Below are 26,919 nucleotides of genomic sequence, written 5' to 3'. Positions count from 1 at the left end.
CCCTGTTACGTAATCAGGAAGAGACGGAAGAGAAGGCATTCTCCCGGAGTTTTCCATTAGGCGCCCGCCCTCTCACCTCTACGCTTCCAGAGACGGCTTATTATTACGTCACAGAGATTGCTGTGCTGGGGTCAGGCTCGCTGAGGCCCGAATTGAACGCAAGACAGTGCCCACACACTCGCAAGGTGAGGTCTCGCTACCTCCCCCTTTCCGCCGCAATGGAAGTCTCCAGTTTAGGTAAATAAAAGGATTGTAGGCAAAAAAACTACGATTTCCAGCATGCATTGCGGACCAAAAGACCTTCGCCACAGTGTTCCTTGGAAGCTGTAGTCCTATGGAGAGGAGCTTTCCGACACTGGAAGCGGCAAGATTCTCAGGGCGGCCCAGTTCATAAAGAGCTTCGCACACTTCTCACGTCAACAGATATGGATTGGAATGTTCTGTTTGCGCATCTTAAGAGAGGAGAATAAGCTGGAGAACCTACAAGTCCTAGGAAGACTACAATTCCCATCCAGCCCCTCGCATCTCGAGTAAGTAGTCCTCTAGGTCAGTGACCTAAGGGAACGCAGTGGGCGCAGAGTTTACCTGGGAAGGGGACTGCGGTTCCAGCCCACGGCTGCGCACTCGAGGTTCCGCCCCTCATCCCCAGTGTTTATTATTGTTGTGCCGTTCGGGCAGCTCTGGCCCAGCCCCCGCAAACGCGTCCTCGACCAATCCATAGGGTGGTAGCTTTGAGGGACAAGCAGTAAGAGCCAATCATCTAGTCGGAAACTCAGAAACTGGGGACTAGCCTCTGTCTCTCTCCGCCATGTTAGATTCACCCCGCAGGGGTAGCAGCAGAGCTGGCGGCGAACGGTCCCTGCGCTGGCCTCTGGCAGGCGCCCCCCGGGGGCGGGAAGCTGGTAAGGAAGCCGCTGCGATGACCTGGGGGTGGGGTCACGTCGCTCCGAGAGGGGCTTGGGGAAGTTCAAGGGAGGCGTCCTGTCAAGAAGAGGGGCGACTTTTTCCGAGTCTGGGGGCTGCGGTTCTTGTCAGTGATGGGATTGGGAGAGCCGTTCGTGTTCCGAGGGACCGAGGGGGCGGATGCCGCCGGTGAGATGGAGGGGCTGTGGCTGAGAGCGGCCGGCTTGTGCTGCGGGAGGGCCGAGACCCACCGGCACAAAGAGGGCCTAGGGCCCTAAGTAAAGAAAACGAGAGAGTCCGGGGGGCGGGGGGCGGGCGCGGGTGACACTGTTTCGGGGCACGGAATGCTAGGAAAGGATAACGGGAAGACTAAAATGAAGTCTGCAAGGAAAAAAACAAAGCAACACAGAGCCTCCTCAACCCCATCCCCTTCTTTTTAAGGACCTCATAAGTCTCCTTGGGCAGGGAACTCTGGTATTAGAAAGGTACCGTTGTTTTTTTTTTCTTTATTTTATCCAACACCCAGCTTCCCAGGTCCAGACACTCAGCTTTCCAGGTCACACATTTTAACGTCCGGGATATCTGTACAAGCCTCTGGTGGAGACAGTAATCAGAGCTCAGGTTCCCAGGCCTGTCTCACTAAAGAGATTGTTGGTATCCTGGAAAAAAAAAAAAAATTCGACATAGAGGAAAAGCTGACTTGTGCCAAGCCAAGGTGAGTCAGTGGCATGAAGTTAGAATGATGCCAGTTAATGAAAGTTGAAGGCCTAGGCCCCAGCTCCCTGACGTGACTGGCTTAAACTGCAAGGACAGATGGGCCTAACCATAGCTTTGCTGTTCTCCACCAGTTCAAGATGAATGCTCTTGCTAAAAGAATTTTTACGTATAAGCCAAACGGAAATAGGCAGTTCTTTACCAAGACCTGGATGTGATCCAGCTAAGCTAGCCTCCCCCACTTCCTGTTTTCTCATCAGCCGCCCGGCTGGACAGGCTCCAAAGTATCTAAACCAATTTCCAATTGTGTAATTTGAGAAGGGGGGGAGGGGGTTGGTTGTCCTCTGGACTCTGAAAAGTGTGGAAGTGTGTTTCTCCGAAGTTGAAAAGTCAGACTGTTTCAGATGCCCCCACTTTTGGCAGACTGAATCATTCACTTCATAAATTTTTTTTTGCACAAGATTCTGGGGTGTTGACAGGAATTCTTTTCAAGTTTTAAGAACCCCTCCCCCCCCAAATTGCATTCCATATGACTAGATGTCAGCAGGGTTGCTAGAAACTGGTATTATTTTGGTGATGAACTTGACTCTAGGTGGAGACAGAGAATTTTTTTAAATGGGGGATAATTGTTTTTGGATTTTAAAAACATCCTTAATCCTCAAACCTTCAAGGTCCTTTTAAATGACCTTGTATTGTTTGATAGGGCAGTACATTATACTGTGGAAAACAGGACTATTTTAGATTCTAAAGATTGGTTTATCATAATTTTATATTTGAGTAACATTTTCAAAGAACTTGCACACACATTTTTATTTGGTTCTTATGATAACCAAATTGTGAGGTTGTCAAAGCAGAGATATTAGACCTATTTTACAGATTAAGGAATTGTAGCTCAGTGGTTAACTTGTTCACAGTTACATGGCTAGTAATGTGCCTGGAACCCATTCTTTTCAACCCCTGTGCTCCCTTAGCCTTATGCTGTAAACTTCTGGGGCTTAATCTTGTTCATCTCCTATCTTCTGTGCCTGGATCAGAACCTGGCTCTTTGTAGATGCTTATTAAAAATCAATGAATATGTTTAAAAGCTGGCATTTTTCATTACAGTTTATATTTAGATTTAAACAAACTATTTTTTTATAAAGTCATAAAAACACATCAACCTAACAACTCATCAGTAAACAAAATCCTTAAGTAAAAACAGGCCTTAGCAGGGTAGCTCTGTTGGTTAGAGCATTGACCCCAAGGTTTTGGCTTCAAACCCAGGTCAGGACACATATAAGAATCAGCCAATGAATGCATATGCATAAATAAATGAAAAAACAAATCTCTCTCTTCCCTCTCTCTTTCCCCTTTCCATGCTCTCTCTAAAATCAATCAATATATAAAAGTTTTTTTAATCCTCAATCAGAATAGACATTCCTTTAAGGAATTGTTAACTTAGACATGATAATAGTATTATGGTTGTTTTTTAAATTCTTATCTTTTAGAGGTACATAATTATTTTATAGATGAAATGATGGCCCCAGCTGGTTTGGCTCAGTGGATAGAGCATCAGCCTGCGGACTGAAAGGTCCTGGGTTCATTTCTGATCATTGGCACATGCCCGGGTTGCAGACTCAGTCCCCAGTAAGGGGCTTGCAGGAGGCATCCGATCAATGATTCTCTTTCATCATTCATGTTTTTGTCTCTCTGCCTCTCCCTTCCTCTGAAATCAATTTAAAAAAAAAAATTTTTTTTTAAAGAAATGATGGCTGTCAGTGTTGGAATAATCCAATAGGAAAAGGGTATTGCTGTAAAAAGATGAGTCCTGAGTTGATGTTAAATATGGAAGATAGCTGTTGAGCCCATAGGGTTCATTAAATATTAATCTCTTCTTTTTCTTTATAATATGTGTTACTGATTTTAGAGAGAGAGAAGGGAGAGGGATAAAAAGATAGAAACATTGATGAGAAAGGGACCATCGATTGCTGCCTCTTGCATGCCCCCTTCTGGAGATCGAGTCTGCAACCGGGCTTGTGCCCTGACCAGGAAATCGAACTGGTGACCTCTTGGTTCGTGGGTCGGGGACGCTCAACCACTGAGCTACACCATCTGGGCAATCTCTTTTTTTTTTTTTTTCAAAAATATATTTTTATTGATTTCAGAGAGGGAGGGAGATGGAGAGAAATAGAAACATCAGTGATGGAATCATTGATCGGCTGCCTCCTGCCCGCCCCCTACTAGGGATCGAGCCTGCAACCTGGGCATGTGCCCATGACCGGGATCGAACCTGGAACCTTTTAGTCTGCAGGCCAATGCTCTATCCACTGACCCAAACCAGCTAGGGCTCTTTTTGTATAGGTTTAAATTTTCCCATAATTTTTTGAAAAAATTAGTTTACTATCACTTATTGACCTTTAGACTAAAATCAAATGTAAAATTAAATTGCTGTAGTTTGCTTAAAACATTAGTTGACTATAGTCAATCCACATTGAGGGGTTTGGGGATGTGTAGGAGTATAGCTGAAGTGAGGGCAACCTGGAATTGATCACTGTTAGAAGTGTTCATTACTCTCCACTTTTATGTATGTTTGAAATTCTCTGTAAAAGAGACTACAAAAAACAGACAAACTTGAATGAAGAGTGTTGAATGCTACCTCAGTGTAGTTTCCTAGCTAGTGCAGTGGTCGGCAAACTCATTAGTCAACAGAGCCAAATATCAACAGTACAACTATTGAAATTTCTTTTGAGAGCCAAATTTTTTAAACCTAAACTATATAGGTAGGTACATTATTAACTTAATTAGGGTACTCCTAAGGCTTAGGAAGAGCCACACTCAAGGGGCCAAAGAGCCGCATGTGGCTCGCAAGCCACAGTTTGCCAACCACGGGGCTAGTGTTTTGGCCTCTAAGTTGTTAAAATTGATCTAATAGAGAACCTGGGTTGCTCAATTTAGAAAAAAACTTCTTTTCCAAGAAAAGTGTAGGATGTTGTTTTCAAGTTATAAAAATATACTATATAATAAAAGGGTACTATGCAAATCGACGGAATGGTGGAACAACTGGTCGCTATGACATGCACTGACCACCAGGGGGCAGACGCTCAACACAGGAGCTGTCCCCTGGTGGTCAGTGCGCTCCCACAGGGAGAGCACTGCTCAGCCACAACCTGGGCTGACGGTTTGCAGCTGGCAAGCACAGCTTGGTGGAGCCTCTCCCACCTCCAGGGCAGAGCTAAGGATGTCCCACTGCGGCTTAGGCCCGCCCCTCTCCCTTCCACCCCCCCTTCCCGTCACTCGGACATTCTCCAAGGGCTCCTGGACTGCCAGCAGGCTGTGCTGAGGGACCCCGCCACACGAATGTCATGCACCCGCCTCTACTAAAAAATTCCCTGGCAGTAGGGACCTAATCCAATTTACTTATCTTGATATTAGAAGATAATAGGTATCTGTTTAGTTAACCAATCATTATATGTTTTTACTGATATTTTTAGAGAGAGAAGAGGGGAGAGGAAGAGAAACATTGTTTCATTGCCTCGGTAGCACCCCAACTGAACCCGAAATCTCAGCATGTGCCCTGACTGGGAATCCAACGACAGTCTTTTGGTCCAAGCGGGTGACATGCTCAACCAAATGAGCCAGGGATTAACCAATCATGAAGTTCCAGAAAATTCTAAAGGATTTTATTAGATGATTTATGTGGATGTGGCCAAAATTTACATTTTCTCAGCAAACATTTAACCTTGAGATTTGTTTTCAACTATCCACTAGGTTGTAAGTAGAAGAGCAGACATTGTCTTCTCATTCACTGCTGTGTCCTCCTAGTCTAGCCGAGCCTATATTAAATCCTCAAAGTATTGGTTGAATATATGTCTATGCGATTTACACTCTTTCTAATGTTTGCTCTCTCCTCTCAACTCTAGCACCACAGCATGGAACCACAGGTTACTCTAAATGTGAGTTTTAAAAATGAAACTCAAAGCTTTCTGGTTTCCGATCCAGAAAATACAACTTGGGCTGATGTCGAAGCTATGGTGAGCGTTAATTTTATTTTATTTCTCTATCCTTTAACCATAGATTTTCCCCTCCAGAGGTAGCTATTTTTAGCAGTGTTGTTTCATAGCTGCAAAGTCTGTCATATTTACCATTTCTGAGCCTTTTGGAAAATTATTTGTTTGTTTTTTAAGTGAGATAGGACTTAGAAAACCTATTAATTTTAGGAACAGTCTGAGGAATGAATTGGTGCGGGCCCCACCCTAACCAGGCCCCAGAGGAATGTTCTCTCTCGTGAGAGCAAGTATGTTACTGTTGTTTGTGAACCATTAAGGGTATAACATATGTTTGTTAATGCTTTTCCTCCTCTTGGTTTGCCCTTTGTACTCTTGCTTGGTTTGCAGTAGTGAATGTTTTACTTCCTGTATAACTGTTTATCTAACAAACACTTTGGTAAAAACCTACTTTTACCTGGTTAGTAAAAAACCTCGTAATTGGTTATGTGTTATGGCAACTAAAAAGGAAAATAAATGGTGGAGAGACCACAAATTATGGTCTGATCTAGTCCCCTGTCTTCCAGCACATAAGTTCTTTATACTGTCCCAGACAGATGGTTAGGCAGAAAGTTGGATCTTTGTCAAATAATCTGAAAATCAAACACAGTTAATCTTTTTTTCCTAGTAGTTAAATGAGCTGACAGCTTGCCTTTTTTCTTTATTGTAAATGTTAAATTACAAAAGTGTAATATGTGCCCATTATAAATAGAAGTGAGACAATCCAAACATATATAAAGAAAAAGTTAACGTCCCTCCATCCACTTCCCACCTCTCTGGGGTAATCAACATTAACAGCCATGTTCATACAGATATCATACTAGGATCTTACTATAAACATTATAGTACACAGCTTGTTTGTTTTCTTTTCCCCAAAAGTATATTTTAAACATAGTTTTTAGTGACTAGATAAGAAATCAAGCTCATTTTTTTAAAAGTATAGATTGTCCACATTATATTGTATTATTATAATTTAACCATTCCTTATTGAAAGATTATGTGTGGGGTTTTTTAATTGAAATGTATTAGTTTTATTTTATATTAGTTTCAGGTGTACAATATGATTCTGTGTTTATATACTAGAGGCCCAGTGCATGGATTCATGTGCCGAGGGGTCCTGGATTGGGAGAGGGTGCAGGCCAGCCGAGGGACCCCACCAGTGCACGATCGGGGCCAGGGAGGGACCGTGGGAGGGCTCCAGGTCGGAGGGCTCCAGGTCGTGTCTGGCCCGTCTCGCCCAATCCCGATTGGTGGGACCCCAGCAGCAAGCTAACCTACCGGTCAGAACATCTGCCCTCTGGTGATCAGTATGGATCATAGCAACTGGTGGAACTGTCAAACAAGCAGTCGGACACTTAGCATATTAGGCTTTTATTATATAGGATAACAACAAGTCTAGTTAATACCCATCACCACACATAGTTACAACATTTTTAACTGTAAGTTTGTACCTTTTGACCACCATCATCCATTTCACCCACCTTCCACCCCCTGCCTCTGGAAACCACAATATGTTTTCTGTGTCTGAGTCCATTTGTGTGTTTATTTTTAATATTCCACATGTAAGTGAAATCACACATTATTTGTTTTTTGTCTGACTTATTTCACTTAACATAATGTCCTCAAGGTCAAAGGATGTTGTGTGTTTTTTAACCACTGTAAAATAAACCACAGGGGCTAGCTTTTAGTATATAACTTATACACTGATCTATAGGATAAAGTGTCCCAAAATGAGACTAATGGGTCACAAGATAAGTGATTTTAATTATTTAATGAATATTGCCAAACAATTGTAGCACCGCACAGGAATATATTACAGTGCACTAAATTAATTTTTGACAATATTGGACATTATGGCTTTAAATTTTTTTTTGCCATTCTGTTGGGGTGACAGACATTTCATTGCTTTAATTTGCATTGTTTTTTATTTTTAAAAAAATATATTTTCTATTAATTTCAGAGAGGAAGGGAGAGGGAAAGAGAGATAGAAACATCAATGATGAGAGAATCACTGATCAGCTGCGTCCTGCACACCCCCACCCCCTACTGGGGATCAAGCCCGCCACTCAGGCATGTGCCCTTGACCGAATCGAACCCAGGACCCTTCAGTCCACAGGCTGACGCTCTATCCACTGAGCCAAACCAGCTAGGGGTAATTTGCATTGTTCTGAGTACCATTAAAGCTTAACATGTTTTCATGTATTTTATAGGCATATTTGACTTCTTTTCCTATGACATTTCTGTACATTTTTGCCCACTTTTACCTGGATTGTTAATCTTACGATTATCAGTTTTGCAAATGCTCTTCATGTATTGCAGATGTTAACCCTTTGTCTATTTTATGAGTTGCAAATATTTTCCCCAGCCCATTGTTTGTCTTTTGACTTTGTTTATGGTGTTTTTTTAACCATTGGAAATGTTTAATGTTTATGTTCTGAAATATGTCCATCCTTTTATAAGGTCTAGGTTTCTGTTACAAACTACCTTTTTGATATCTTGATCATAGAGTGTGTACATTTCATTTGCAGGTAAAAGTTTCATTTGATCTGAACACTATTCAGATAAAATACCTGGATGAGGAAAATGAAGAGGTAAAGTATATTATGGTACCCATTGCTATGCATCCAGAGTAGGGATTTTATTTTTCAAGACTGATGTGGGGCTTGAAGAATTCAGAATGCTGTTTATCTCATTTGTGTAGTGGTTTATATGTATTTGATAATTGCATGTTCTAAGCTGACTTATGGCATTTGAGATGGAGTTGAGAAATGGGGAAGCAACATTGAAGAAGAAAATATGAGAGATAACTTTTAAAACTATGTCCTGATCTTAAATTTAAGTATATCATAAGTTGCCATTTCATTTATAATAATAATAATACTGACCAACCTTTGTTGAGTGGTTACAATGTGTCAATCTAAAAGCAATACTATATATTAGGTACTGCATTGTCATCATTTTCCTATTTACATGAAACTGAGACTTAGAGAGATTAATTAATAAACTTACCCAAAGGCACATAAGCTGGGAAGTAGTAGAGGTTCATTCCATACCCTCTGGCTCCAGAGCCCAGGCTCCTAGCCATTATATTATGCTGCTTCTTAATGTACCTGAAATAAAGAATAAAGTAGTTAAGCAATAAAATTCCTTAACTATTAATTACAACTAGTTCATGGTACTAGAAAAGCTGAACCCCTAACTTGAGATTTTGCATCTATCCTGTGAGGCTGGTCCTAGTAAACTGCTCAATTGATGAGAGGTTTATAATTCACCTTTGCTTTTTTGTTCTTTTACAGGTATCCATCAACAGTCAAGGTAAGTCAAAAGCCTTCATCTGTTCATTGGCATATGCATTTCCATATACACTCATTCTTGTTGCAATATTAATTTTAGAGTAGAATTTGGTATACAGTAAATTGACATTGTACTCATTTATCCATGGACATTAGTTACATAGCATATTTTTATTTTTATTTATTTATTTTTAAATTTTATTTTTATTGATTTCAGAGAGGAAGGGAGAGGGAGAGAGAGATAGAAACATCAATGATGAGAGAGAATCATTGATCGGCTGCCTCCTGCACATCCCCTACAGGGGATCAAGCCCACAACCCAGGCATGTGCCCTTGGCCGGAACTGAACCTGGGACCCTTCAGTCCGCAGGCCGATGCTCTATCCACTGAGCCAAACCAGCCAGGGCAGCATATTTTTATTTTATAGCAGTTTTTTGTATCTAAAGATGCCTTTGGTTGGAACCTAAGGACAGCTTGTTTAAACAAAATCCTCACCTGAGGATATGTTGTTGTTTTTTTATTGATTTTTTAGAGAGAGAGAGAAACATCAATTGGTTGCTTCCCATATGCACCTCGACTGGGATTGTACCCTCAACCTAGGCATGTGCCCTGATCGTGAATCTATCCACAACCTTTTGGCGTACGGGACAACGCTCCAATCAGCTGAGCCACCCAGCCAGGACAGAGCCTAAGGATAGCTTTAATGGGAGAGTCTCTTATGTTTAGATGCTAATCTGAACTGCCTCCCAGTCCAACACATACAATTTGGTCTGGTATTACATTTGTCTCTGACTTGGTATATATGTTAATGTCAGTTCACAAACAAGTGGTATTCTAGAAGCTTATTTGTAAGATGATTGTTCAGAAGTTGGAGTATATTTTGCTACAGGAATAATGTTTTGTTTGAAGGCTAGGTTCCCAGGCTAGCCCCCAAAAACTTATTTTAAACAGCTGAAATGATAGTATTTCATGAACTCCCTTGAGTCCTGAGTTCCATTAAGCCTAGTGTGAGGGATCTGGATGGAGGTTTTGTAACTAGAAGGCTCCAGTAACGAGATTAAAGGGGAGAACTAACCTGCAAGTAGCTTCTATTTGCAATGTGATGAGAAAGGAGTTTGTCAGCAAAAAGATAGTAGCTGTTCATGTGTAAGGATTGTAAGCTAAGAATTCTTAAAAGTAAGGATTGGCTGTACTTAATAGAATCTTTTGGACTGGTGAAGAAATATCACCATATGTATTTTTTATCCTTTTAGGAGAATATGAAGAAGCACTTAAGGTAATGGTCAATGCATCTTATTTTCAAATAATTTTTAAATGTTTATTGATAAAACTTGAACCTGAATTCTGTTGGCCATGGGGAGAAACTAATGAATATAAATAGAGCAAAACCTGTTTTTAGGGAAACTATGATGCATGGGCATACCATTCAGCAAAAGGATGCCCCAAATATAAAGGTGTTTTTTTTTTCAGTTATCATTCCATCTCATTGCTGGTCTTGGTGCCACCATCCTAGCATTTAAAAATACAAAGAACTCTCTGGAATGGTACTTTCTGGTTGATATATTTTATCTTCTTCCTTCACTTTGATCTCCCTATAGAATGTTGCAGTATAATATGGGAGAATTTAAGGTAGAAAGCATCCATTTACAAACAATCCCTTGTCTGTCAGTGATGGATCAGAGCATTCCTCAAGGTCACTTCTTTAAGGTGTGCCAGCTGTCCTTTCATTACCACCTTAGTTAAGGTTTTTCTTTAATGTTTCACTGTTCTTTGTGAACTTCTAGTCCAAGACTAAGTTATTTCCATAATCACTTTTGGTCTAGGGAGGGAAAGGCAAGATTTTTTTCACTGAAAGTTGGATTTGCCCTTTTTGGTTTCTGGTCAAAATTGCTGTTCTAGTGCCAAGTGTTTCAGTAGTTTAGCTGATGTCTTTCTTGGTTTTTACTTAGAAATCTTACCAGCTAGTCTCTTGGTTTTGGATTTCAAGCCTTTCCCTGGATTCTCTTAGTTAAGATATCCATCTCTGTTAATATTTCATGCTTCATAATTTCCCTCTGCCCCAATTTCATGTGGTCTTCCTATTTCCTACTTTTCAGCTATTTCAGCCTGCTATCCTCCCATCCCCTTCAATCTTATCCAAGTTTTCCTGGCTTTTCTCTTTCCCTATTCTCAGAAACTATAGTAGTTTATTCACTAGAAAAGTCTTCTTAGATCTTACAAACTAATACATTTCCCACAGTCACTATTAGTTTACCTAGTCAGTCAGGAATCTTGGACCTCAGTAGTCTAGACTTTATAAAAGCCAAGACTGTATACATATGTGTGTATATATGTATATATATCCTATGTAATAAAAGCCTAATATGCAAATCGACCGAACGGCAGAATGACGGTTTGCTATGACATGCACTGACCACCAGGGGGCAGATACTCAACGCAGGAGCTGCCCCCAGGCCAGCCAAGGTGGGTGCCAGTGGGCTCCCCCCCATCACCCTGCCGGTTGCCCCACAGATCAGCCCTGATCGCCAGCCAGGCCTAGGGACCTTACCTGTGCACAAATTTCGTGCACTGGGCCTCTAGTATATGATAATACTATTTAATACTTAAGATTCCATGTTTATATTTAGACATGTTTCCTTGAGCAATTTTATCTACAGGCTCTACTACACATTTTACTAAAAGCTTGTTGTTTATGGTCTAAAATAGGAGTTGGCAAACTGTACCTAGTGGGCTGGCTATATGTTTTTATGAAGTTTTGCTGGAACACAGCCATGTCCATTCACTATTGTCTGTGGCTGCTTTTGTGCTATAACAGATTTGAGTAGTTGTGACAGTAAGTTGGCCTGTAAGCCTAAAATACTTATTATGTGGCCCTTTAAAAAGTTTGCTGATCTCTGATTTAAATATCTTTCAAACTTATTGACCATGGAATGATTTATTAAAATGAAATCTTGAAAAGTCTTAAGTGTAAAATACATAGCTTGTCACTGAGTGACAAGTGGGAGAAGTTAAAACCCCATGGACTTGACTTCTTAATCTCTGGGACATTGGAGTACCTTCCTAGAACCTCAAATGCTCTTTGAAGTAGTTTTCAAAATAGGATTTTTAAGAAGATGGTCTTCAGAAAGAGGTGACCACATAAACATGCTTTCCAAAGTACTATTCTTAGTGGGAAAATAAATAACTATAGGGCATAACTTTAAGTTTCTCTCAGGTTCTGGTAGTCTGGGATTGACTTTTTTGAAAAGTTGAGATGAAAATCCATAAATGAAGACCTACATAAAAACCAATTACACAGAAAAGTAGTAACCCAGTTAATGAAAACAGCTAATAAAGTGCTGCACTGAAAACCTACTTTTGTGTCTTTAAAAACAAAACCATTCCTAGTTAACATTCTTGACAAAGAAACAGCAGGCTGACATGTATGTCATTTGACTTCATTAAACAAATATTTTCCAGCATAACTCACCACACCTCTTCTGTTTGAGTGTCTTTGAATTTTCCTTTGGGAGAGGAGAATCACACAGTATGTTTTTATTTCATAACCTATGCTCTCAGATGGCAGTTAAGCAGGGAAACCAACTTCAGATGCAAGTCCATGAAGGCTACCGTGTCGTTGATGAAGCTCCACCCCCAGTTCTAGCAGAAAAACCGCCAGTTTCGAGGACAGGGAAAAAGCCACTTGCACATTATTCTTCACTGATGAGAGTCTTGGGATCAGACATGAAGACCCCAGAGGAACCTGCACCACAGGTATGAAGGGAGTAGACCTGTCTGTACAGTTTCTATAACCTTATGTTTCATTCTCTGGTGTAAGATTTGAGCTTTTCAGAAAGAGTGGGAATTATGGTAACCATGTCGGTCTGACTTTTTAAAACTGGTAACAGTGGTACTTCTGGGCGGGGGGCAAATGGGATGACTCACACTTTGTTTTCCTTTTATACTTCTTCATACTGTCTCTTTTTTTTTTTTTTTACCCACATATTTTGTTTGACAAAAAAACTCAAAATAATACATTTCAGGAAATTTATTTTAAATAGAAATAAAAAGTAACCTCCAAGATCTTGGATTATGTTTTCTTGCAGCAGTTTCCACTTGCTCCATCTGACGCAGACCAGCCTCAAGACAGGCCCCCAGACTGGTTCACAAGCTACCTGGAGACAGTGAGTGTTCTCTGTGACTAGGGTTTTAACAGCAATGTGTGGAATGTGGGAGAAATAGCAAGCTGAACCCAGATGGCTGCCGCCTCTGGTAGCTAATAATTTCCAAACTAGAGCAGTTCCAATAAAGAAAGCTCTCAAGTTTTGCAGTGATGTAACAGAAAAAGAGGGCATTTCGTTCTAATGGAAAGGAACAAATCTCTGTGCTTCAGAAAGAAGTTGGAAATTTACTAATCAAAAGTTTTTTATTTTTATTTTTTGAACCATTTTACTGTAGGAGAATAGACCTTTTGCTATGTTTCTGTTCATTTGTTCAGTAGATATTAGCTGTTTATTATGTTCTTATATTATACTAGAGATGGTGAGGTCTATGTAATGTCTTCATGCCTTTTCCCAATATCAGAACTGATGGGTTTCCCCCCATCTGCTCTGTGTTATAGTTCAGAGAACAAGTGGTTAAAGAAACTGTTGAGAAACTTGAACAGAAATTACATGAGAAGCTTGTCCTCCAGAACCCATCCTTGGGCTCCTGTCCCTCAGAAGTCTCAATGCCTATTTCAGAGGAAACACTGTTTTTGCCAGAAAACCAGTTCAATTGGCATATTTCTTGTAGCAGCTGTCAACGGAGGATCTTTGGTGTGCGCTACCAGTGCAGGTAAGCAGTGACTTGGGAATGATAGCTATTAGTAGACCTGAAAGCAGGCCTTCCTGCATTCTGGGTAAATAATGGGAAATTGGATGTACTCTATCTCCGAGCATTAGATACAGCAGCTCTGGTTGGAAGCAAGCTATTCTTCACCCACAAGAAAAAAATATCAATTTGAATACTATTCAGATTGATGTGTTCAGATACACATTTGAATTAACAGAGCAGGACAAAATTATGTTCCCCAAAACAAAATTAGATCACCAAAAATTATCTCCCTGTTCTAAATACTTTCATCTCTTGCTTCCTCCCATAGATTGTCCTTTGAAATAGATATAGGTCAATTGTTTCTGTCCTCATTTTATTAATGAGGAAAATTAGTACATAGCATGGTTGGATAGCATGCTCAGGTTACTACCTAGCTGGTAATAGAGCAAATACAGAAGTTTGGTCTCATAATTCCCTACCTCATGTATTTCCCACTGTGCCTTTTTTTCTCCCATAGCCTATGCCCATCCTACAATATCTGTGAAGATTGTGAATCGGGGCCCTATGTCCATGACTCCAACCATGTCCTGCTGAAGTTGCGGAGACCTGTTGTGGGTTCCTCTGAATCGTTCTCTCACTCAAGGTTCTCTACTCCTCGTCTTCCTGCTGCTCTGGAACAAGCCAGGTAAACCATTTATACATGGGATGTGTGTTCTCTGGCTTCCTGGTTCTGGTGACAGGTAGTGAGTCACAAAACTACAAATAGTCTACTTATTTCTGGCTCATTTCTAGTTGATGTGCAATGATGGGGACAATTATCCAAAGCTAATGAAATGGAAATGAGAACTGCAGAAAGAGGTTAATTTTATTAACCAGTATGATCCCAATAAATTTAATTTTTAAAGAAAGAAACTAAACTATAAGCTGGCACTGATAGAGACTACAAGAAGCTCAAAGTAGCTTCAAGATTTGTGAGGTTTGTTTTTAAGACTATCATTTGTTGTCTCACAGGCTCCAGAAGCAGGTTGACAAGAATTTTCTTAAAGCAGAAAAGCAAAGGTTGCGAGCTGAGAAGAAACAGCGTAAAGCAGAGGTCAAGGAACTTAAAAAGCAGCTTAAACTCCGCAGGAAGATTCATCTGTGGAATTCCATCCATGGACTCCAGAGCCCCAAGTGTCCCTTGGGCCGACCTGAGAGCTTACTGCAGTCTAACACCCTAATGTAAGCCCGGGGCCAGAGTGGGAGCCAAGTCTTGAGGTCCAGCCCTCTAAAACTAGAACTTCAGCCAACATCTCTCATATTTATTCATAGCTCCTAACACCCAAACTCGTAAATTTCCCATTCTCTGATCCTCACATTCTTAAAAAGGATGGTTTGGTAGTTATTTTTGGCACTTCCTTTGTTGCCTTCTTCAGAAAGATAGAAACCAGTAAAGTTTAGAACTGGTGTGTGAGAACTCTTTTCACTGGAGGCAGTCTGGATTTGAAGCAAATATTTTAAGTCTGACTCTTCAGTTGTTTATTTACAGATCCTCATCATAGCTTTTTAGTTCAGGAGTCAGATTTGTCTTCTGTTTGTTAAAAAATGTTATTAATATTACTTATAAGGCAAATGCATTAGTGCATCCTCAAGAGTCAGAGCCTCAAACTACAGTGTTGGATATTCAGAAGCCATCACATCCAACAGCAGGTGACTATCTGAATTTCTGTTCAGGCTCCCTTTGCAGCCCTGTGCCCCAGTTATGCCAACCCTCAGTGCAGCATTTGTGGATGAGAATTTGCCTGATGGGACTCACCTTCAGCCAGGAACCAAGTTTATCAAACACTGGAGGATGAAAAATACAGGAAATGTCAAGTGGAGTACAGATACAAAGGTATTTTTCCCACAAAAATGTGAAGATGAAGTGATTTGAAGTGACAGAGTGCTCAGCTAACAAGCTTGCTTTCTTTCTCTTGCCACTGTTCATTTCAGCTCAAGTTCATGTGGGGAAACCTAACCATGGCTTCGACAGAAAAGAAGGATGTTTTGGTCCCCTGCCTCAAGGCTGGCCATGTGGGAATTGTGTCTGTGGAGTTCATTGCCCCAGCCTTGGAGGGAACATACACTTCCCACTGGCGGCTTTCTCACAAAGGCCAGCAGTTTGGACCTCGGGTCTGGTGCAGTATCATAGTAGATCCTCTCTGCTCCACAGAAAGCTCTGATAACATTGAAAAGAGCCTGATTAACTCAAGCAAAACTGGTGATCTCACCTGCCAGCAAGAGGTGAGTACTGGAAGAGGTGACCAGCTAAAAGAGCCCACTCATAGCTGGTTGTTCTTTCAGAAATCTGGAAAAGTTGCCCCTTCCCCCCAAAACATGGATATGCTTATATTGGGCCTAGTACTAGGGGGGCTTTGTTTGTGTATCCTTAGGATCTGGTGCAGGTGCTCCTCAGTGTTTCTGTATGTCTTCGTAATGATGCATTGCCAGCCTCTTTGCTACACTAGGGAAAGTAGGACTGCCTGGCTGGCCTGTGGAACTGCTGGACTGATGGCTTTGCTCCGTAACATTCATCTCTCCTGAGTGTCCCTTGTGTGTGTCCCCTAAATACTAATGAAGTCTTGCCCTAGTTGTTACTTGGTGCAACTTTTTTAGGCAATTTCCCTGTATTAGATGGGCACTTTTTTAGAGTGTTAACTGTTGAAATTTAGTTACCCAATGTTAATGTCCTGGTTTTGACTGTTGATACTATGGTTAACCTAAGTTGTTGTCATTATAGGAAGCTAGGTAAAGGGGGTAATAAGTCAACTCAGTACTATTTTTGCAACTTTTCTATAAGGTGCTGCGGTGTTCGTCAGCTTGCCTTGCTGAGTTCTGTTGAAAGGCCTAAAATTTGTCCCAATGGTTTTTCTCTATAGGAAACTTTTCTTCTGGCTAAAGAAGAAATTCAGCTTGGGGCAACTGAACAGACAGAAGGGACAGGAACCTACATCCCACAGAAGACAAAAAATGTTGCCAGCGAGAGGGAGCTCTACATCCCATCTGTGGACCTTTTAACTGCCCAGGTGGAAGATTGAGCACTTTGAGGGGCAAGGGACAGAAAGCACGGGAAAGAGTTCTTAACTTGTTGAAGAGAAGGTGGTATAGCCATAGATGGTGCCCAGAAAGTTAGAGATATGCCCACCATGATTCAGTCAGATGCACTGAATGGCAAGATCTGTAGAAGCGAGTTTCTAAACTAAATGCTTGCTTTTTGAATTGGGAACTCAGTCTTGTGCTTTACCACAACTTCCCTTTAGTTGCCTCTTCATATTGGTTCTCCTTCACCCCCACTGCATTTTCTCTCTTTTCTACCATTTGGTTATTTGAATATCTAGTATCCATTTAACTCTTCTTCCTTGTTTGCACTTGGCTGAGGTGGGGCATGAATTTGAACAGAGTTTAATCTAGGATGATGTGGAGCTCAATGGCCTTGCAAATCCTGTGAAGACAAAACATTATTCCAGTGTGTACTGCCTAACATTGCCTATTTTTTCCCCAGGATCTGCTGTCCTTTGAGCTGTTGGATATTAACATTGTCCAAGAGTTGGAGAGAGTGCCCCATAACACCCCTGTAGGTAAGACTGTCATAAAATCCACCTTATTTTATTAACAGGCATAAAGGAAGCTAGGTAAAGCGGGTAATAAGTGAACTCTGTACAAGTTTGTATAAAGCCTCCCCACCATAAAGGGACCCTCATCTCCATTTTTCTCTAGATGTTTGTGTCCCTTTGTTCCTTTACATTCATGGTTCTGTCTTGCACATTGCCTTCTGGACCAGACAACTGTTTATGATACTCCCTGCATTGTTTCATCTGTCTGAGACACTTACGTACCTAATAGTCTGCAGAAATCTTTACAACAGGTCTTGAAGCATGCCTGAGTTTATATTAGCCCTGTAGGAAGCAAGAAGCCAATGAGCTGCTGCTTCTGGACACTGACTATTGATGATGTGATGCTTTTTCTTGGTTGATGGTTCTCCTGTCTTCCTTCTCCAGATATGACTCCCTGCATGTCTCCTCTGCCACATGACAGCCCTTTAATAGAGAAGCCAGGCTTGGGGCAGATACAGGAAGAGAGTGAAGGGGCAGGACTAAAAGCTCTCTCTGGTAAGGGGTTAAATATTTGTAAAGTATTTCCATCCTCCCGTTTCATACCACACCGTTTTTATAGATACCCCTTTCTCCCAACTAATCCTACCTAAGCTTCTAAATGGTTTTCCTGTAGCATCTCATATTAAGTCTCCTCACGTTGACATGGAATAGTATCCATTCCTTTCTGTAGTATCAAGCATGGGTACATGACTGGAGAAAGGTTCTTAACACTTTAAACCAGCGGTTCTCAACCTGTGGGTCGCGACCCCTTTGGCGGTCGAACAACCCTTTCACAGGGGTCGCCTAAGACCATCCTGCATATCAGATATTTACATTACGATTCATAACAGTAGCAACATTACAGTTATGAAGTAGCAACGAAAATAATTTTATGGTTGGGTTACAACATGAGGAACTGTATTTAAAGGGCCAGAAGGTTGAGAACCAAGTGTAGACAAGGTTCGTGTCTTTCAGATTCCACGGCATCGGTAAAGAGGAGGGCTGAGAATATTACTTCAGTGGAGGAGGCAGAAGATGACCTGAGTGGGACCCAGTTCGTGTGTGAGACTGTAATCCGATCCCTTACCTTGGATGCTGCCCCAGATCACAACCCACCTTGCAGACAGAAGTCTCTGCACAGTGAGTGTCCTGAATTCCCCCACACAGGAGGGTGGTGTCTGAATTGTGATTGTCAGACCTGAATAGGTACAAGTGCTCTTCACTGAGAATGGAGGCAAGGTGATCTTTGTTAGAATTCGGATCATGTTTGTTTCTTTAGACTCTACATACTGTACCTGGCCTTTTTAATTAGCTTCAGGAGCAAAGCAGCCACCATAACTCATTTCTATACTTTCCCAGGGCAGAATTACAGAGGCATGCCACAGAGGAACAGCAGCTAGTGCTGCCTGGATTCTGCAGTGAGGAGTTTTCCTGTAAATTGACAGACCTCCCTAGCAGAAACCCCCATTTGGCAGCTGAATTGTCTCTTTTCTCTAAGGGCAGCAGTCCAGGAAATAGTGGGGAGAAGCAGGAGCACCGAACTAAGTTTCTCCAGTTTAAATTCTGCTATAATAAATTTCTCTATAACAGAAATTTCTAGATATCAGATAGGTAGAACCAGTACTGCATATTTCATCTTTTCCAATTTGGATGCCTTTTATTTCTTCTTGTCTGATCTCTATGGCTAGTACTTCCAGTACTATGTCAAACGAGAGTGGTGAAAGTGGGCATCCCTGTCTCGTTCCTGTTCTTAGGGGAAATGATTTTAGTTTTCAGTACTGCGTATTTCAAGAACTATCTAAAATTCAAATTCTAGTACATCAAAATAATATGGGAAAATCTCTTGTTTATTATAATGAAATTTAACCTATAACTTTAAGTATTATTTGTTTTACTTTTGTTTAAAATACTTGCACACACACGCTTGTGCATAAATGCATAACTTAAAAATCTGGAAGAACTTAACATCACAATGTTCAATATAGTGCCTTAGCCAGTGTGGCTCAGTTGGTTGGGCATTGTTCCATGCACAGAAAGGTTGCCAGTTCAATTCCCGGTCAGGGCATATGCCTGGGTTTCAGGCTTGATCCCTCGTGAAGGGTGTGCAAGAGGCAACCAATTGATGTCTTACTCTCACATTAATGTTTTTTTTTTCTCTCTCCCTCTCCCTAAAGTTAAAAAAAAAAGTTTTCAGTAGTTATCTCTAGGATTATAGGTACTCTTTTTTTTCTCAGCCATGTTTTGCCAATTTTCTACCATGACTACTCATTACTCTGCAAAGAGGAGGAGGAAAGTAGGCATATAGTCCTACAACACTCACCACTTAACATTTTCTCTTTTTATAGCACTGCAAACTGGCATTTCAATTCTGCTTTGACCCGTCTCAGTATATTAAACATTACATGAAAAGGAAAAGGGATGGAGGTGTGCAGGAGGCAGCTGATCGATGTTTCCCTCTCATCGATGTTTCTAACTCTCTATCCCTCTCCCTTCCTCTTTGTAAAAAATCAATAAAAAATATATGAAGAAACAGAGCTGAGGATGTTTCTGCCTACCTTGTTTTTGTGAGCCTCAGTTTTATTCAGCTTTGCTTAGGCTTCAGACTTAGAACATGGCCATGATATGATTCCAGCAACAACCCTTCCCCTGGGTCATCCCTCTCCTCTGGCTTTTATAATTGCAGCTCATGACCCACAAGGCTTTACCAGGTAAGGGTAGCTCCAGGGGCTGCTTTCAGCTTATGCCTAAACATTGGTTGTTTTCATCCTTCAGTGAAATTTGCCTCACCTGAGGAAGGACCACTTGGAGATGAGAGAGAGGAGATGGTCCATATCTCTGAGGAAGAGGCTATTGTGGAGGAGGAAGAAGAGGAGGAGGAGGATGAACTCAAAGACGAAGTTCAGAGTCAGTCCTCTGCTTCTTCAGAGGACTACATCATCATCCTGCCTGAATGCTTTGACACCAGCCGCCCCCTGGGGGACTCCATGTACAGCTCTGCCCTCTCACAGCCAGGCCTGGAGCGAGGGGCTGAAGGCGAGCCTGGGATTGAGGCTGGGCAGGAACCAGTCGAGGCTGGGGAAACACCCCCTGGAGGGGAGACCCAGCCGCAGGGGTACAGCATCAATGACATCCTCATGACCTCACAGACTCTGGATACAGTGCCACTCACCCCAGAGGTGGTGGGCCCTCCACCACGGCTGCCCAGGTACCACCCACACACCCCTCAGCTGGGCTGCTCTTCAAAGGTGGAATAAAGAGAGAGGAATCAACTTGATCTCAAAACCTGTTTTGTATGTGTGTGTATGAGCATGGGAAGAGACTATTTCCCATAGTAAAGTCTGAATTTAGATGAATAAAAGTTGTACTTCCCAGTATTTGTGGATTCTGGATTCAAAGAAATACCTGTTTTAGTTAACCTTAAATATCTGAGTATCATCATCTACTTATGTTTTAATCATTGAGAGCCAGTTTTTAAGCGCAAACATCCCTGGACCTTCTCTCCCTATTCTATTGACTCATGGCAAAGGCAGCAGAAAGTAATTCTCATATTAACTCAACAAAGTATAATTAGGAACTTTAATCTGTTAAGGAAAGAGTATAATATGAAACTACTAGAGAGAAGTTATTTTAATTCTCTACTGGGTTCTACCTGTGTCATTGCTGTCTCATAGGATGGGAAATATCTACGTAGAGCCTGGACTATAATTTAAACCATTCTCCCATTTCCCTTTATCAGCACCAGTTGATATAGGGCAGCGGTCGGCAAACTGCGGCCCCTTGAGTGTGGCTCTTCCACAAAATACGTGCGGGCGCGTACGTACAGTGCGATTGAAACTTCGTGGCCACACTCAAGGGGCCAGAGAGCCGCATGTGGCTCGAGAGCCACAGTTTGCCGACCACTGATAAAGGGGAAAGTGACTAAACTGAAGCCAGTCTTTCTAGCTTGACTGTGGCTGAAGAGGAAAACCAGAAAGAGAATGAGCCCTTCTCACCTGATCCCTAAATTCAGACATGTGATCTGGATCAGAAATGTGAAGCTTCTGTAGAGAATTTGGCACTGCTGTGCTTTGTGTACTGTTTCCCCACCGTTACCACAGGTGCCTTTTCAACTTACTTTCCATGTTGTGTCTTTCTGAAGGAGCCCTCCTTGTGCACAGCATCATGGCTCCCCAGGAGTGGATTTGCCGGTTACCATACCAGAAGTTTCTTCAGTCCCTGATCAGATCAGAGGAGGTAATGACCAGTCTGAGCTCTATTTCTTTTTCTATGTTCTTTTCTAGTGGAAACCAGGTATAAATAGGCACTCGGTCTTTGTGATTCTTGGCAGTTTCTAGAAATTTGCCCTTTCACTCTTTCTGTGTGACTCCCTTTCCTATTCTCCAGCTTAATATTTATTAAATGAGACCTCATAGAGGTCGGCATTGTGCTGTACTTGAAAGAACACAGGCTTTGGAGCCAAACCAGTCTAGGTTCTAGCCCCAGCTCCACGTTTCCGCACTGTGTGACCTTTCCGTGGTTTGGCAGGTTTATAACACCTGCAGGTCTGTTTCCTTATCTTCAAAATAAGGAAAATAGCACCTTGAAGTTCTGAGTAGACCCTCAAAGGTCACTTCCTACTCTTCCTCAAAAAACAAAACCTAAAAGTACTTAAGAACTAATAAACCAGTGTGATAGGGTTATAGAATCACTTCTTCTGATTTAATAAACAGTCACCTTGCAATGCATTCTGGACAGTTTCTTCTTAGCCCTTAAGCCACCTGGAAATTTTCCCAAATACTAAAAGAGGAAAAAAAGGCTTTACACACTGTGATCAGATTGCCACCTGCCTCAATAACATCCTTGCTCTGAGGTAGGAAACACCAAGCACGTATGGATGCTGCATCTAACCAATAGCTCTTTTGCTTTTAGAGCCCAGAGGCTCATCAGGACTTGTAAACAGCAGACAGAAGAGCTATGACCACTCAAGGTAACTGGACCTTGTGCATTCAGAAGCAGGTGGATATCCTAGTGTTGCTTCTGCTTAAACAAGCCTTCTCGGAGCATATGCCAGTCCACAGAGCAGAGGAGAGCCATCATTCCTCCTTGTTCTTATTTCTAGAACTCGTGAGCAACACTGAACAGAGGTTTAAAATTGATGTTTAAGAGTGTTCACATTCCATACCAGAAAGGAGTGTCCTCAAGTACAACTCACCCTTAGTTCCAGAGGAGAAGGCAGGAAGGTCAAGCCCACTGTGCATCTTAGTAACTAGACACACCTGCCTCTCTGCTCCTAGTCATCTCAGCATTGTCAAGGTGGGCTCCTCCCAACAGTGTCCAGAAAAAAATCACATTTCCTTTGGGAGGTGTCTCTGAGGTGATTGAGCAGTCACTGCCAATACCCCACAATGTCCTTGACCACATGAATTTTCAGCTGGGACTGAAAGCTGCCATGCTAATCAGCGTGGTGTGTTTTCTGCAGTGCCCATACCGTGTAACAGTAGAGCTGGGCCCTACATCAAACCAAGATGTATAGCTATAAAATTGATAGGAAAACTTACTCTTTTTTTTACAACTTTTCTTTTTTTTCTCAAGGAAATTTCATTTGCTTTTAAGGATTAGAACTTAGATTATCTTGTAGGAAGATAATGGTTTGTGTTTTTTAGGGAGATAATTTAGCTTTCTCCCACAGGCACCACCACCATGGGAGCAGCATTGCCGGGGGACTGGTGAAGGGGGCTTTGTCAGTTGCTGCTTCTGCATACAAGGCCTTGTTTGCTGGACCACCAGTCACTGCACAGGTGAGTGCATAATTTATTTTCCTGAACCAAACCCAAGTCGTCAATGAAAACTATGTCATCTGGGTTGGAGAGTAGCATGGCATTGTAGGAAGCATAAGCAAGCTTTAGGTTTAGTCTTTTGGTTAACACCGAATTCCACCACTTTCTAGCTGTATGACTTTGGTCAAGTTTCTTAAGGGAGGAAAGGAAAAACACCTAATGTTTTTTGAGGAACTATGTGTGGGGAGCTCATCCTAGTGCCGAGTGCTGGTGCTACCAGATGAATAAGACCCCAGTGCTGCCCATAGACAGTGGGAAACAAGTGAGGTAAACAGACATTTACTGGAGATTGTCAGATACTGCGTCGATGTTCTTGACAGATGGAACACCTCAGCCTAGGGTGGGCTCCTGGGTGGAGCCAGGGATGGCTTCCTGGTCAGTGATGCCTGAACTAAGTTCTAAAGGACAAAATAAGTGTTTGCCAGGAGAGACAGCTATAGGAAGGGCATTGTAGACAGAGAGTAACCAGTAAAAGGACTTGGAAGTATGAGTCTGGGAGGTGAATCTAGGCTGAGAAAAATAAGACCTTTGCTATGCAAGCACGATGCTGTGTTACGTGGTTTGAAGTTTATTTCAACACTAGGGGGCGGAGCCATTGACGAGCTTCAGGGAAGTCATTAACCTGATCAGATTTGTCTGTAACATGATCAGATTTGTCTATAACATGATCAGATTCGTTCATAGTAAGATCACTGGTGTGGAGGCTAGTGGAGCTGGGAAAACCATTTGAGAATCCATATGTAAGTGGAAAAGAAGGGTAGGAGAGCAATAAAGAGAAATGGCAGAACTTAGAGACTATGATTAAATGGCTAGAAGTCATGGATAAACCCAAAGTTTCCGACTTAGCCAATAAATAGTACCATTCATTAAGAGAGGATATGCAGCCGTAACTGGTTTGGTTCAGTGACTAGAGCACCGGCCGTGGACCGAAGAAGGGTCCCAGGTTCGATACCAGTCAAGGGCATGTACCTGGGTTGCAGGCTGATCCCCAATAGGGGGCGTGCAGGAGGCAGTTGATCGATGTTTCTCTCTCATCGATGTTTTTAACTCTCTATCCCTCTCCCTTCCTCTCTGTAAAAATTAATAAAATATATTTTTTAAAAAAAAGGATATGCAGTAAGAATATATTTGAGCAAAAGGAGAAGAAAATTGGATCAGTCTAGGTAGTGCTGAATTTGAGGCACATCCAGGTAAGTTATCCAGAGTGCAGTTGAGAATGTACACCTGACTTAGGGGAGAGATTTGGCCTGGAGATAGTCATTTGTATACAGGTTGTAGCAAGAGCCATGTGATTGGATCAGATTTTCCAGGAAGACAGGAAAGCAAGAAGCAGCCTTTAAAGATCATGGAAAGAAGGAGGGCCCCTTCAAAGAGAAAACAGAACTCGGAGGCAAATGAGGGAGTTCTGTGCTAGAGCTTGAGGAAGACCTGGCCAGCAGCTTCAAATGTGGCAGAGAAATGTGAACAGGTGGAAAGGATGTTGACGTGCAATGCCTCACTTTCAAACTAGCTGGATTACCAAGGGAAAACAAGAGTAAAAACTAGGATACTTAAGTCAGAGGGAAACATTTTTAAAGATGGGCTAGCTAGTAGCAAAGGAGATTAATAGTCAAGATGAGGGAGGATGTCGTGTGTGTTTCCTTCCACGTCCTGCTTGGATTAGGGTTCGGGATCTGAAAAGAGGAGCCGCACACAAATGAGAGAAAAATGACACGAGATAATTTTGAAATATTGGGGGACCAGGCGGGCAAGTCCAGAAGGACTTCCACTGATGCTCAGGCCGCTCCAATCTTTTATTTGGTCTGGGGTAGCCCTAGGGTAAGGAGGTTTCAATGACACACAGACTAGGTCATAGCATGACCCTTAGGCAGGCAAGTTCCAGTAACAGGCAGAATATCTAATCAACAATAATCAACAAGGATTTACATAAGTATCTAAGGAATTAAGTGAACTAAGGTGGGGATGATGCTTCAGCTACCATTACCTAAATTAACTGGGTGGTTTCTAGATTAACTGGGTGGTGCACAGCCCTGACCTTTGTTAGGGCTTCAAAGGTTACTAGCTGTTGGGGGTCTCTGTCTATACTCAGCTAGTGAAGACAATAAATAGACTCCGGCAGGAGGATAATAGAAAAGGGTTTCTGAGGTAGTGATAGTTAATGAGATACAAAGTACATGTGGAAGGATTAACTTGGCAAAAAAGGATGGATAATTCTGAAATGAAAGAAGAGGGATGAAGGGAACAGTGGATAGGTGTAGAGGGAAACGGCAGAATATGCGTTCAACACATCTACATACTTTCTCACCTTAATCCTTTCAATGCTGCAAAATAGGATGTATTCTATACCTCCATTTTCATAAATAAGGGAATTGATACTCAACACAGTAAATAAATGGTAAGGGTCAGGGTATTCCAAGTGTTAGGAGGATTTAAGAAGGTTGTGTCCACCATAGAATTTTGCCCAAAGAGGGAGTAAATGAATGTTAGCCCCCTCTTACCTGGATCACTTCTATTCTTAAAAAAAAAAAAAAAGAAAGAAAACCCTAAAATAGTGGTTCTCAACCTTGGCTGCACGTTAGAATCACCTGGGAATCTTTTTAAAATCCTGATTTCTGGGCCTCATCCTCCGGAAATTCTGTTTCTTTGTTATGGGGTGAGGCCACAACATTACTAACAATGAAATAGAATTTCCGGAGGATGAGGCCCAGAAATTTGGATTTTAACAAGATTCCCAGGTGATTCTAATGTGCAGCCAAGGTTGAGAACCACTGCCCTAAAATACCACCTAGGACAGTGGTCGGCAAACCGCGGCTCTCGAGCCACATGCGACTCTTTGGCCCCTTGAGCGTGGCTCTTCCACAAAATACTGACTTCTGTACATGGGCCACAAAGTTTCAATTGCACTGTACGTGCGCACCCGCACATGGTATTTTGTGGAAGAGCCACACTCAAGGGGCCAAAGAGCCGCATGTGGCTCGCGAACTGCTGTTTGCCGACCATGGACCTAGGATATAATTTTCCAGGCAGTTTTTTGTGCAGCTCTTTTGCATCTGACTAAATTTCCCATACTGACTTCCAGTAACACTCTCATCTCTTGCTTATACTTGTCCCATCCTCACAAGTACCTTTATTGTCATAGGGCTTTCAGAGTTTGCATCTTTTCCTTCATCTGGCCAAAGAATGCTTTCTCCTGAAAGTCCCCTCTGACGCATCTCCTCCTGGCTCTAAGGACAAACCATACCTAATCCAGCACGAGGCCTTCCCCATTACCCTCTCAGATGACCCATTAGGATCAGGTGGACAGGAGTGTCATACCCTTGCATCTACCTACCTGATATTTTTAATAAATCTGGAAAGATTAATATGACTTGCAAGATAACATGTAAATTATACAGAAAATGTTCTGCTTTTCTTGACTACACAGCCAATAGTTTCGGAAGATCAGACAGCAGCCCTGATGGCCCATCTCTTTGAAATGGGATTCTGTGACAGGCAGCTGAACCTGAGGCTGCTGAAGAAACACAATTACAACATCCTGCAGGTTGTGACAGAACTTCTTCAGGTCAACAACAACGACTGGTACAGCCACCGCTATTGAGAAGTGACCATGTATTAAATAACTTTGCCTGCTGCTCAGAGATGATCTTTATTGTCATTGGGGTGTGGGGCAGAAGCCCTTGCTTATTTTTTAATCTGATGAGTATGTATAGAGCCCATGATTGAATTGTCAAGACAATACCTGTATTACATTATTTTTTGGAGCAAA

The 26,919-nt window shown here is 41.9% G+C and overlaps 2 protein-coding genes across 9 annotated transcripts in view; one reads left to right on the top strand and one right to left on the bottom strand.

Annotated features, from left to right (window-relative positions):
- Nucleotides 1-823, bottom strand: part of BRCA1 (BRCA1, DNA repair associated) — a 53,246-nt gene extending 52,423 nt beyond the window's left edge. Inside the window, exon 1 of the mRNA XM_014458810.2 lies at nucleotides 586-823. Coding sequence (XP_014314296.1) covers nucleotides 586-719 — 134 coding nt within the window. The 5' untranslated portion in view covers nucleotides 720-823. The remainder of the gene's footprint in view (nucleotides 1-585) is intronic.
- On the top strand, nucleotides 121-26,919 carry NBR1 (NBR1, autophagy cargo receptor). 8 transcript variants are annotated; one of them, XM_006092316.3, is made up of 21 exons: nucleotides 121-530; nucleotides 5,517-5,627; nucleotides 8,168-8,230; nucleotides 8,936-8,954; nucleotides 10,186-10,208; nucleotides 12,491-12,685; nucleotides 13,018-13,095; nucleotides 13,533-13,747; nucleotides 14,244-14,411; nucleotides 14,738-14,947; nucleotides 15,440-15,599; nucleotides 15,698-15,988; nucleotides 16,624-16,770; nucleotides 17,247-17,322; nucleotides 17,743-17,853; nucleotides 18,313-18,477; nucleotides 20,110-20,542; nucleotides 21,476-21,570; nucleotides 22,246-22,303; nucleotides 23,006-23,114; nucleotides 26,578-26,919. In XM_006092316.3, the coding sequence occupies exons 2-21, from the start codon at nucleotides 5,526-5,528 to the stop codon at nucleotides 26,749-26,751; spliced, it is 2,892 nt and encodes a 963-aa protein (XP_006092378.1). In that variant the 5' UTR covers nucleotides 121-530; nucleotides 5,517-5,525; the 3' UTR covers nucleotides 26,752-26,919. The 8 variants fall into 8 exon arrangements, 7 of the variants coding, with proteins under 7 accessions (XP_006092378.1, XP_006092377.1, XP_023612647.1 ...); XM_006092315.3 differs by lacking the exon at nucleotides 121-530 and adding an exon at nucleotides 772-902; XM_023756875.1 differs by lacking the exon at nucleotides 121-530 and adding an exon at nucleotides 1,371-1,388.

This window comes from Myotis lucifugus, unplaced genomic scaffold (assembly GCF_000147115.1).
Source record: "Myotis lucifugus unplaced genomic scaffold, Myoluc2.0 scaffold_100, whole genome shotgun sequence".
Taxonomy (NCBI): domain Eukaryota; kingdom Metazoa; phylum Chordata; class Mammalia; order Chiroptera; family Vespertilionidae; genus Myotis; species Myotis lucifugus.
Note: the sequence above shows the minus strand (reverse complement) of the source record. Positions and strands in the feature narration are given on the sequence as shown.

Coding starts and splice junctions, on each gene's coding strand:
- NBR1 (XM_006092316.3), top strand. CDS start 5,526: ATGGAACCACAGGTTACTCTAAATGTGAGTTTTAAAAATGAAACTCAA. Junction 13,748..14,243: donor GGTGTGCGCTACCAGTGCAG/GTAAGCAGTGAC, acceptor TTTCTCCCATAG/CCTATGCCCATCCTACAATA. Junction 14,412..14,737: donor GCTGCTCTGGAACAAGCCAG/GTAAACCATTTA, acceptor GTTGTCTCACAG/GCTCCAGAAGCAGGTTGACA.